The sequence below is a fragment of the Pieris brassicae genome, chromosome 2, assembly GCF_905147105.1.
Source record: "Pieris brassicae chromosome 2, ilPieBrab1.1, whole genome shotgun sequence".
NCBI classification, from domain to species: Eukaryota; Metazoa; Arthropoda; class Insecta; order Lepidoptera; family Pieridae; genus Pieris; species Pieris brassicae.
The window spans coordinates 16475852-16488200 of NC_059666.1; the positions used below are offsets into that span (position 1 = coordinate 16475852).

The 12349-nt window shown below is 32.7% G+C and overlaps 2 protein-coding genes and 1 long non-coding RNA gene across 4 annotated transcripts in view; 2 read left to right on the forward strand and 1 right to left on the reverse strand.

Moving 5' to 3' along the window:
• Positions 1-2: 2 nt before the first annotated feature.
• On the reverse strand, positions 3-5962 carry LOC123720686 (retinoblastoma-binding protein 5 homolog). The gene is made up of 11 exons (XM_045677392.1): positions 5789-5962; positions 5693-5718; positions 5402-5596; positions 4864-5070; positions 4414-4595; positions 4071-4190; positions 3618-3811; positions 2854-3029; positions 2111-2224; positions 207-327; positions 3-128 (listed from the first exon to the last, which is right to left on the reverse strand). Exons 1-11 carry the CDS (start codon positions 5805-5807, stop codon positions 52-54), a joined length of 1431 nt encoding a protein of 476 aa, XP_045533348.1. The 5' UTR covers positions 5808-5962; the 3' UTR covers positions 3-51.
• Positions 5963-6733: 771 nt separating this feature from the next.
• LOC123720809 lies at positions 6734-10183 on the forward strand. Of its 2 annotated transcripts, XR_006756093.1 has the most exons (6): positions 6734-6976; positions 7074-7124; positions 7696-7897; positions 8033-8107; positions 8842-8982; positions 9348-10183. It is a non-coding gene; the product is annotated as an uncharacterized LOC123720809 (long non-coding RNA). The 2 variants fall into 2 exon arrangements; XR_006756092.1 differs by lacking the exon at positions 7074-7124.
• Positions 10184-12035: 1852 nt separating this feature from the next.
• Positions 12036-12349, forward strand: part of LOC123720315 (phospholipid-transporting ATPase IF) — a 29815-nt gene continuing 29501 nt past the window's right edge. Inside the window, exon 1 of the mRNA XM_045676873.1 lies at positions 12036-12347. Coding sequence (XP_045532829.1) covers positions 12303-12347 — 45 coding nt within the window. The 5' untranslated portion in view covers positions 12036-12302. The remainder of the gene's footprint in view (positions 12348-12349) is intronic.

The window sequence follows — 12349 nt, forward strand, 5'->3', positions numbered from 1 at the left end:
TAGAAATGAGAACTCATTATTAGCTGATAAGATTCGTTTTATTATTGACATTCATTTCCTAGGCCTTCCAGCAACCTTTTTACTCCCGGCCGCTTGCTTATTCTTGCCTCCATACGCCATCGGTTGATCTGAAAGACGAGAACAACTTAAAATACGAACTCAAAAACTGGGGAATAGTTTGCTTCTATATAGAATCTTTCGCCTACCAGGCGGATCAATGTTGAGTGCTATATCGTAAGTACTGGTGCGTGATCTCTTAGCAGCCGGTTGCAGTTTCTCTGGCGTCTCTGTAGGTGTGACTGTCTCTTGCGTTGCTGCCCAGCCGTCCTGAAACATAAATTCAATTTAACAGTAGTAGATAATTTACTTAAAGAACTCTGTATTACTTTAAGCTGTAGCTGCAAGTGCAATAAAAAATAGGCCATCACCGGCATTGTAAGTCTATTGTCTTCGCCGATCTTTGGTTTACATTTATTTTGAGAAAACAATTTTGTTAAATAAATGAACATTCTAGTTGACTTCCGAGCATTACACATCTCTCTCACCGGCGAGCGATATAGCGTCGCTAAAGGATGTACATTTTTGGCACTATAGTAGGTCGTTGTTCGAATGTATCATTATGTACAACCAACTAAAGTAGAGTTATTTTAGCAAGTAAGACGTAAACTTGAGCAATGATACATAGAATTTACACTATGTATACAAGGTATGACGAAATTAACATTGGGGCCGATCAAGTAATACGAAAGCAATATAGGGGATCTTTGATTTTCTTATTTGGCGATTAAGCCAACAGAAACTTTATACTTTTTTATTTGTAAAAATCCACACATTGTCTATGCTTGAACAGGAAACGCATTTTCGAGGATTTCTACAAAAGATTATTACGTGTATGTAAGATTATTTTTGAGAGCTTTGCTTACTTTTGCTGACAAGAGGACGGGTGGGGGGAGGGGTGATAAATTGCAGTAAATCTGCTTACGTAATACTTGAATGGCCCCATTAAAATGAATAGTATTATTTATTTATAGCCGCGCCAACAAGGACATAGATAACAAAAACAGAAAAGAAGGAAGAATTTATAACAAATCTTGGCCTCGATAATAGGTGCGTGCACAATAATTAAGGTTACAAATAATAGTATACAGCAGAACCCTTTTAAGACGATCACATTTAATACGATTTCTCGCATAATACGCCACTTTACGCCAGTCTCTGCAACTAGGGACATAGTTTCATACATTTCTTAACGCTTAATACGATTCACCATCCCGTTTAATACGCCCAAGCCCGAGCCGAGAGGTCTAACGCTAGCCCCCAGAAAGGCGCCCCGCCCTTACGTGAAGAACCCAAGATACTGCACGGTTTTCCTGGATATTCTTCATTGATGGCAATGTAGCACCATACGAAATTCAATCAATTGAAGATCTTATTGAGAATGTGAATGAGACATAAAACGAGGCCCTAAGTGATAACGATGAAGACGAAGATGTGTCAACTGCGTTTTTGTCAAACGCCCAGGCTTTATCAGCTGTTAATGATTTAAGACACTATGTAACTACTTTGGATCAAAGCGAAGATGCCCTGCAAAAGTTGAATTATGTTGAAAATCTTTTAATTGCTAATGCATCATAATCTTTCTGTCAAACCAAAATAAGTGAATATTTTTAATTATGTAATTATAATTACAATACGTATTTATTATAATTCATAAATGTATAATTTAATACCTATATATACCAAAATTTGAACATAATACATAATTGTATATAGTACGTTTTATTTTTCTATCCCGTATAATACGCTTTCTCGCTTAAGACTCGTTTGGTAGAGTTGGTAGGGAAATTCCCTGAGAAATCGTCTTAAGCGGGTTTTACAGTATATGGTATTAACTATTTTATATTTATTTTGAATGTAGACATACTACAGTCCTATACAAATAGAATTATATTTACAGAAATGAGGCATAAAAAATATTGTCTCTGGAATAGAACCCATGACGAAGTTAAGGAAGGTATGAAGTTATGCGAATGCAGGACAAGGTTATAGAGTTTTAGTCATTCCTTGAAATCTGAAACATTTAAAGAAGAAATGAAAAATATATAATTACCTCAGGTTCTTCAATTTCTGGTGCAATAGGAAGGAAAGCTAACAAATTCTCATCTTCCCCTTCTTCATCAGAGCTGCAGAACGCAGCCACTGGCTCACACGTCGTTACGTCTACCTATAAAACATTTTTTGCAAAAGGACTATTTATAAAAATAAAGTAGTCTTGCACCGTTTTAACTTAGGTTATCGTCTGTCTCTATCACAGGGTAAACATAATTAGAGAGATAGAGACGTATGTTTTTTATTACGGTTGTGTTATTTGGAGACATCGAAGTGTAATCTAATAATGAATTAGTTTTTATCAATTCTAATTTCTAGCATTTGTCACCAACAAAACAATAAACTTATAAATCAAAATTCATCGCAAAATGTGTTCTAAGCTCAAAACTCGAAGACGTCTGGACCAATTCGAGTATTTTCAATTTATTCCTTGAACTCTGAAGGTTTTTATGGAGAGAAAAATTGGTAAAATAGTAAAAACTATTAAAAAATGTCTTTTCATTTAGTAGATAGGTTTTTATTTCCGAAAAGCGAACAGTCTAGGGGTAGCATAGAAAAATATTCCATATGTTAGTATGTAGTTACTAAAAAGGTAAGCTAAGTAAAAAATCTAATTAAAGCGAAACGAAGTTAGCGGGGGCAGCTAGTAGGTAATTATCTTTTTTTTTTTAATATCTGAAAATTAAAAAAATATAATGCCGGGCAATGATCTTTATTAAAATGAGCATTAGAGATTTAACTTACCTCAACTTGCTCGTCATCCCGGCTTTCTCCACACATGTCCACGGATCGATCTTCATCTTCTACGTCAAACTCACTCTCTCTCTCCTCGTATTCAACGTTTTCGTCCAATTCCTTGAAGTCTGGTGCAAACGCTGACCAATTCTCAACTTGGTTTTGTGCCCAGATTGAGACAACACCTACATTATAGTATAACTAATAATAATTGCATACAAAATTGGGCTGTGTAGTAATTTGAAAGTGAAGTGAAGTGAAACTTGTCACCTAATTTGTTAGTGGAGTGCCTAGATGGGAAGATGCCAACTAGGAGCCGATTATGTGATATTTATTAATGTAAAAGACCCATAATATTTACGTAAAACAAAAGAAAGCAATAGTGAGTTTCATTTGTTTTTGGTTGATTATAATTGGTCAACAGCATCTTTAGTTCAATTGATACAATCCGATTTTTGAAAATGTGATAAACATTTTGTCTTAATCGCTTGTTTTAAGATAAATAAATAAATAGTCATTGAAGATAAAACTGACCGCTTTACATATAAAAATAATTCAGTCCAATGTTTAACTTTAAACTCAATCGTCTCTTTCAATGAAATAAAACATATAGAATACTTATGCTGAAACTGCACTGTGCTGAACTTAATAGTATCTTACTTAGAGAATGGCCAAAGGTCACATAAATCTTTGAGAGTTTTTTGTACCAGACTGGACCAATCGGTTACAGATACATATTTCAATCTATTTAATTCATATAAAGTTGTATTTACCTGCACTTATACTAGCGATTATAGGCCTTATGGGATGCCAAACAACGTCCAAGAGCATCTCTCCCTTTGTGCCGTGCAAAATCTTCACCAAGTTCCCGATAGACTTCTCCCAAATATAGAGCGCGTGTTGCCGGGCTGAACCCGCACATATATATTCTCCGTCGCCTGAGAAACAGCATTTCTTCCATGTCGTCCTAGTAAGAGGAATTAAAAGAAAATATACTATACAAGCAATACAAATTGTATTTTCATGAGAAATATCGTTTATCCGGTATGAATATGATTGGAAAGCCATCAATATGTATATTTAAGCTACACTGGTAAACATTTAGAATTAATTGTTAGTTACAAAAGTAAATATTTGTTATGAATTTAACATTTTGCAACATAGATGGCGCTTTTAGCAGAAAACTATTCCCGAGCTTTACCATACTATAGCTAAGCGAAACATACTTATTAACAAGATCCTGCAGCTTCTGTATAGGCTCAGGCTCTCCATTGACACCACATTTGAGTACAGTATTTGTATCGTACACACGAATTACACGATCAGATGTGTTCACCAAGAAACAACTGGAAATCAACAAAATTGTTTTTACTTTTGAAGTAAAATTAAATACCACACTAATTCTCAAACTTAATATTTTATTGTTATAAAATTTAAACATTATGTATCAGACCTTATTTTATTCGACATTTTTCTCTCTTATTAATATTTAAAATCTACAATAGATGAGAAAAACAGTGATTATCTCATTAAAATTTTGTCATCTCTTATAAGCTGCATTATACTCACTCGCCTCGTCTTGCAAATTCAATACTTTTAATACCAGTTGTGCTGGATGTACCAACAGTTATTTTGAAACTTGCTTTAACAGTCAGTTTCTGTGAGTCTAGTATCAAAATTTTTCCTTTAGCATTTCCTGTGTAGACATAGTCACCACGACGATCAAATGAAGCTATAACATTAATATCACCCTAAAATTATTTTATTTTTTGATTATCGAAGAAATTACCAATGGAATAGTAATTGATATACATACCATGCTTTCAATAGTAAACTGACTCAACAATAGTTGAGAACTTACTATAAAAGTTAAGCCTGATAATGCTAATTATTATATTACCATTATACAATTGTTTTTATGACCACTATATTTTTAATATCTTCAGTAAACCAATTTTTTTTAATTTAATTTGATAAAAGGAAAATGCACTCTGTGTTATTACACTTTTATTCACTTACATCATCATCAATTGGTAATATTTTATGACCCCCTTCTGTATCCACTAATAACGCAGCATGCCTCATAGGGCAGACTAGGAAACGTCTATCATTTCGTGGATCAAACTGAACACGTTGTATGGGAGTTGGAAATCTATATCGTTGTTCACATTCTCCTGATAACACATCCCATATACAGACATTATGGTCTGTTGATGATGATAACAGCTGCAACATATCACATTAAACAATTACTAAGCAGTTTTTTTAGATAATTTAATGAAGTCTGAAGAGTAGAGGAAGTAGGTTATCAAACTTAAGAATCTAATTAACTGATCAAACACATGTTTCAGAGAATTAAATCATTTAAGTGCACATCAAGAATAAGTTTTTTTTAGCTAAAATGATTGCTATTAAGTATCAGTGTTGTCATAAATAATATGTTTTATTAGTCATACTTACTACATAAAAAATAACAACTTTAAACTTGAATTACTTTTATAGTGATCACTTTACATATTACACTAGGTTAGGTAGGAGTAGGTAATAATAACAAAACCTTTTTACAATTTCTGGACCAACTTAAACTGCACACTGGATATACATGGGCAGATAAGGATTTTGCTATGCCTCTGGTCAGGAAATCCCATATAAATATTCTTCCATCATTGCATCCTACGGCCAATAACGTACCACGTCTGTTGAATGCACAAGTTGCTGCTAAAGATATAGAATCTAATGCACCATCAAACTCCTGCAAAAAGTTTAAATCAAATAGTAAACATAACCCTGAAGGTTAATTTATCACACACATGAATTTAACATGTCGTACTGTCTAAAGACCACATACCTCTGGATAATTCTGACCAAACGATTCTGAAACAAATATGATCTAATTTAATGAATTGAATAAAGCATTAAAAAAAATTGTATTCAAAATATTTACCAAGTAGTTCAAGATTCATGGTAACTAAGGAATCTTATTTTTACTATATTAATAGGTAGAGAATTTCTATAGAATCAATATAATAGACATTATATATATCTCATAAATATTAGTAATAATTTCAGGAAAGACTAAAAAAATTGTAAACCCAAAACATTTAACACAGTAAACAAGCCGCCACCGGCCACAGATTAGGAATTGTGATGGAATAAAACCAAAGAGTGCTAATATCGTAGAAGTGTGGTTAAAAGTTAATTTTACTTGAAACGTTAAATGTTATAAAAAAATAACATGTTATACAAAACATTAATTGTTAAATTTAATTAAATTCATTACACAATTATATAATTTTAAATTAAATTAAAAAAAATGTATTATTTAAGTAAATTTATTTTTAAAAGTGTACAAATGAATATATGTACATTGTTATAACTTTTATTACACACCTCTGTAGGGAAGAAAAGAAGGTATTTTAGAATTTTTACCTAAAATATGATCACGCCCTCTTCAGTTCGGCCTCAAAACTTTAACAACAATATAAAGTATATTTCTAGACAAGTATTATCTCTAATCTAATGTACATAGTATATTTAATATACTCCTTGCAAGTATTTCACCATCAGTCTCATACAACGTGATTTTTCTTTCGATGGTAGCGTCCTCTATAGACGATTTCCTAGATTCTACTGTGCTCAAGAGATGCCGCTTTAATGAAAAATGTGATTACCATTTGAAACATTTCAAAACTACTTTGATTTACTACTTTTACGCATATTTAGAGGCAGATTGAGTAAATAAATAATTCAATTTAACTAAATTATGCAATTTAGAAAAATATTTCTAAAGGATATTTTCAAAAATTTCACATGAAAAATAATGTTATATCAGGTGCCAACTCCCAACGGCAAAAGTGTCAAAACAAAAATTTCAAATTACAAACTGACTCCTGCTTGTTGCGTAACCATTTGCTGTAGTTCATTTCGTATTTTATCCTGTTTTCTGTATTGTGAGATACTCAAGAGCACCTCGAGTCGAGCTTTTAGTTTCTCTGGCATACTATCGGAATTCTGCACTCGGTTGTATAGTGTAAATTGGTGTTTTAAGACTTCGAAAGGACGCTATTTCGTGGTATTTTTGTGATTTTGGTCACAATGCCTAAACGATGTGTGTTTGGTTGTTCACCTAGTGGTAAGTGATGCATTTACTATAATAGAAAGTATAGAAGTGTAAACTAAGCGATCGAAATACCACGGAAAGTGGAGATCCATATATTATCTGCTTGCAGGAAACAGTCTTAGTAGCATACTTTACGAAATATGATTGCATGCAGACATAGGTAAGTCAGCCTTTAAGGCATGTCTACTATTCAGATTATTATAGTTAATTGCTAGATCTATATGCCTCTCCTTGCGATCCGCCACCCCAAAGGGCTCATTTCGATGTGCAAAAACTTCGGACTATTCTATGGATACTACCTGTATCACAAATCACATAATCGATTCCAGAAACAAAAACAACCTATCTTTCCGGGACCTTTCCTTGCCTAAAAGCGCTTAATTTATAGGGCTATATAATAAATTATCTGACAAAGTAACGAAAATACCTGGAAATAAATTTAAGATATACATCTTAAGCAAACTTGTTGTAATAAAGCAATGCATCCCTGCCTATCCAGTAAGGGATTACAGGCATAGGTGCTTATGTTTATGAATCTATTGTTTAAATACATATTTACAGAATGAATTATTTAAATACGAAATTGCGTGGTCTTCTCCATCTCAGCAACAGCAGAAATTTAAAATATTTCAGTACACAAAGCCACTATGAAACATATTATTTCATGATTTTATGTTGAATCTCAAAACTTTATCAACATATTGATATGCATATTTTATCTTATTTTGCAGATGCCAGCCTTCATTCATTTCCAAACCCTAAAAGATTCCGCCAGCAATTGAATTCTTGGGTTAATCTTACTGGTGATTTTGGATTTACTAATGAAGAGATTTAAAAAAAAGAAAAAAGTTTCTGATGTTGATTTCAGCGACTGAGATTGTAATCGTAATAACCAATTCAATGCTTTAGCCACTCCATCTCTTCATTTGAATGGTAAGTAATTGAAATATTAATTAATTTACTTAACCCTTGGATGGTTGAGAAACCAGTATATCATCAATAGCAATTGAATTTTCATTGTCTTACTTATTCCTCTATGAAAAGGTTAATTGTTCCACTTTTTTTTAGGCTTTTATGGAAAACTTCCTTACCCTAGTGAAATGGTCAGTCAGGAAATGGAACTGAACACCCAATTAGACGCCGGTAATTAAAATAATTTAGTTTTTAAGGGACTACAAAAAAAGAGATTTACAATTTGCCTGTATTTCTTTTTTATGTTTATGTTACTGGATTTCTCTATCAATCAGCAATAACAATTAATTTAATAGCTTCTGTATTGACATTGGTTCTTCTTTCATAATTTCATAATTTCTGAACATAATATTATTACTCTTTTGTACATATACCAGGACAAAGCTACCACCAGCTGCACAATTAAAAATATCAATATTAAGTCATCCTTATCAGGTAATAACCATATAGCTTTTTGAATGAGTACTAAGAGACAACTGACTGCTACTGTACTTGTAGACGAGTTCTTATGTAGAAATCTCAAACAAGCATGTCCCCTCAATGAATGCCTGGAAAACAGGTGGCTGGTAGCATCTGGATAAGGAAGGCAGAGGCCAGATTGTTATAAATCTAACTATATATTGAAGGATACGATTCGTATAAGGAATACAAATCCTTGATTTTGTCCATTTTGTGTAGGTAAAAACATGCCAAAGTGTAACTACCCCTTTCGCTATGGGTTTGTTTAGCTATAGAGGTCATTGCGACAGCAATACTTTCATAAAATACCTGTTTTTCAAAAGTATCATATCCTCTTACGGTTTTGTATAAGAAGTGGAGTGCTGCAAGGGCTATATTGCACAAACACACACATAACACATTATTTTTATTAAAATAATTAATCGAGATACCTGACATCATTTCAGTTGCCGGTGGCTCAGCATCTACTTCTGCTGTAACCACTCAACAGAATGTTAAGCACAACATGAAAAGATCATCAAAAAGGCAGTCAGAATGTGCTGCTATAATGCTGGACCATGGTTATTGCAAGAAAAGATCTTCAAAAGGTTGGTGATATCATATTTTAGTCTTTATAGTCAATTAAGGAATAATGTGTTAAGTTAATCATAGAGTTTGCTGGCTATACGCCTTCCAGTTAGTTGTGACTTGACTTGCGAAAGGAAGGCTGGCACACAGAGTCGTTTCTTGGGAGAGTGCCAGTGAAGAGCTTTTTTTGCCGTCTGTAGCAACCCCCTTGTAGGAGGGTCATCATGTCTATTGTATGGGAGCCCCCTTAAATATTTATTTAGCCATCAGTAAATATTTATTTAAGTGGGCTCCCATACCATAGACATTATATTTTTTGCTGTTTTTATAGATACAGAACCCTTATTGCGCGAGGGTTAATTTTATTTATATTTTTTTGTTACAGCTTCGGAAAGAACAGCGCCGTCCAAATTGACAGTCAATAGGTATAGCAACCATAGACCAAAGCACCAAAAACAAATTTATAACTTGAGAAGAGAAATCTACACAGTGCGAAAAAGTGGTCATTCATTTAAGGCGCGGCTTGCAAAAGCCGAAAAACTGGATGCCAACACTACTTTTCAAAAAGTAGTTAAAGGTATGACGGTAAGGTATTGTACTTGTCTTTGTATAAGAGGAGTCCCATGTGTTATGCCTTGATGGCAAAATATTTTACATTGCCATCAGCAAAATGTTTGAAAAGATTAATTTCTGAAATAAAACTAAAGCCGGGCATCAATAAAGTCATTTATGAATAATTGAAAACAGTAGTGCATGATTTGCCTCGCGAAGATAAACTGTGCACTGTTTCATAGTGAAGGGCATTAAAAAAGGTACAAACAATCTGTCGCTTATTATTTCACTAGTAACCTGAACAAAGATGAATTGAAAGTAATAATACAGGAAGTTATCAAAAATGTGCAAGCAATTGGCTTGACCGTTTTATGTACTGTGTGTGACCAAAGCACAGTAAATGTGAGTGTCATTAATGAGTTTGTGGCCGATAACAAAGGAAATTATCTCATTTATGATGTTCCACATTTATTAAAAGGGCTGAGGAATAACCTTCTTACCAAAGATTTGGTTTATATTGACCTTGAAGACCAAAAACAGAAATTCATTAAATGGGAATACATTGAACTACTGTATGCTGCCGATAAAGCATTTGGAGAACTCCGATTCCTGCAGAAATTAACAGAGGAACATATTAGTTAATATAGCAAATATAAAAAAAAATCGCGTGAAAACCATTCAGCCACATCGTAGCTGTTGCGGCGGAGCATTTGGCAGCCCGAGGAGTACTACCTCAGGCATGCCGACAAATAATTCCGTTCTTCCCTATAATCGTAAATTTGCTTAATTCTCAGAATTGTAGCACTCTTCATGTGCCAAATCGGAAAATCTTTAAAGTGCCTGTAAAAAAAAATTCATGTCATCATCAGCTGTGGCCAAAAGCACTCCAACTTTAAAAAAGTGTCAAATTTTATAGCTTAAAAAAAAGAAGGAAATAAAATACGTGTGGATAAATTGGTTGTACCATCAATAAAAAAATTCATTAAAACGATTGAAGGTATGCAAGAGCTATGGAAAATGTTGTCCCAAAAATATTTTGATTTCATGCTTACGAGAAATTTCAACTAGGCGAGGAATATTTCTCAATTATCTATTTCAATTCCAATCTTCAAAATTCTAAATTATCCATCGCTCGATTTAGACCAATGTTTTAAGGAAATACAAAGTGTATGTGTGACACATTAAAAAAAAATGTTCCAAAGTGTGCTTGCTGTAAAAGGTACGGTAAAAATGTACATATTTGTGTCATTTCCCTTAAAATGTGTATCACAGAAAGAGGCTCTCAAAAAAAGTTTGAAAAATGACACTGAATGTCTTAATATATGTCTTGGTGCAGGTCAATCAACCAAATATTATGTGGAAAATTGACCTACTCTGGTGATGTTCAAATGAAATCTTTCGCCGAAAAATATTTCAACAAACACAAACATTTTAAGAAATAAATATTTCGTTTTTGTTAATGGTGTTTTATTTAATTAATTGTATCATATAGGTAAATAAATATTTTTGTCAGTTTATGGGTATTGAAGTTAAGCAGTTACAAATATTGTAATACAACCAATATGAGTTAGTCTACTCTCGAACTTCAATATTGATTAAACTAATAAGAACTAGATACAATTACTACTATGGTCTAGATTATATAATATATTCCTATATAATCTATACCATTGTAGTACTTATACCTAATTCTCTACCTCTTATAGTGCAAAGCTATATGTTGGTACACACACACATACATATATTTAGTTTTCGATATCGATAAGAGATGGCGTATGTTCACAATGACGTAAAGACTAAGATATGACAAAAAAAGCTGTAAGATGGCTCTCTATTCCAAGTATATATTATTTCACTTAGTCTGTGCTCTTTGTGATTATTGTTTTGTTAGTTATTCCGTATTCGTCAGGTCTCTGGAGCCTGATCTACTTTCTAATTCGTCTGTAAGGTTAGGACTTAGGTCGTACGTATTTTGTAATTTACAGTTCTGAATGCGCTAATTACATTATATTAAAATGCGATTAAAAAATGTTAATAAAACAGTTTTGAATTTATTATATTTCTAGTAGGAAGAAAGAAACTGCATACTTATTATATTATACACTTATTTTAATAATAATTTACGCTTCTAACACTACATGGAAGATGGCATATGAATTAACTGCAGAAGGATTTTTATCTTCAGCAAAAGCCTTTATTGAAACATCTAATCTACTTCATGATGATTGGATATTGTACGAAAACTTGGATATTTGTAAAAGTTATATTCAGAAGAACACTTTTATTAATGTCAAAGGACAATTGTTTAAAACAGAATTTGTTATATTTTACCATTTAAGCTATGGTGTACCCACATTTAGTTTTAATATATGGGATTCTACAGGAACGATATTGAATTTGGAAGATATAAGAAAAATATCTTTTACAGAGTGAGTTTGTATATTAAAGTTAATTTATCCTCTTTCCTTTACTAAGTCAATCTTAACAAGTTGCATATTATAACTACCATTAAAAAGGCTGAACTTAGGTTAAAAACCATATAGATAAAAATATAGTTAGTAAATCTTTAATAAGTACTGTCATATTTTTTCAGGATAAACCAAAAGGATTTTTATTCTGTTATAACCCAACAGGAACATCCAGTATTATGCCGACCATTCTTCATTATGCATCCATGCCACACTTATCAATTACTATCTAGCTTAAGTGAATCTAAGAATATTATTGTAACATTCCTAGGACTCATCACTCCACTAATAAATTTACAACTCTCTTCAAAGTATGGCTTATGATTTTAATATTCTCATTAAAATCTGGTGCTCAAACATCAAAGGT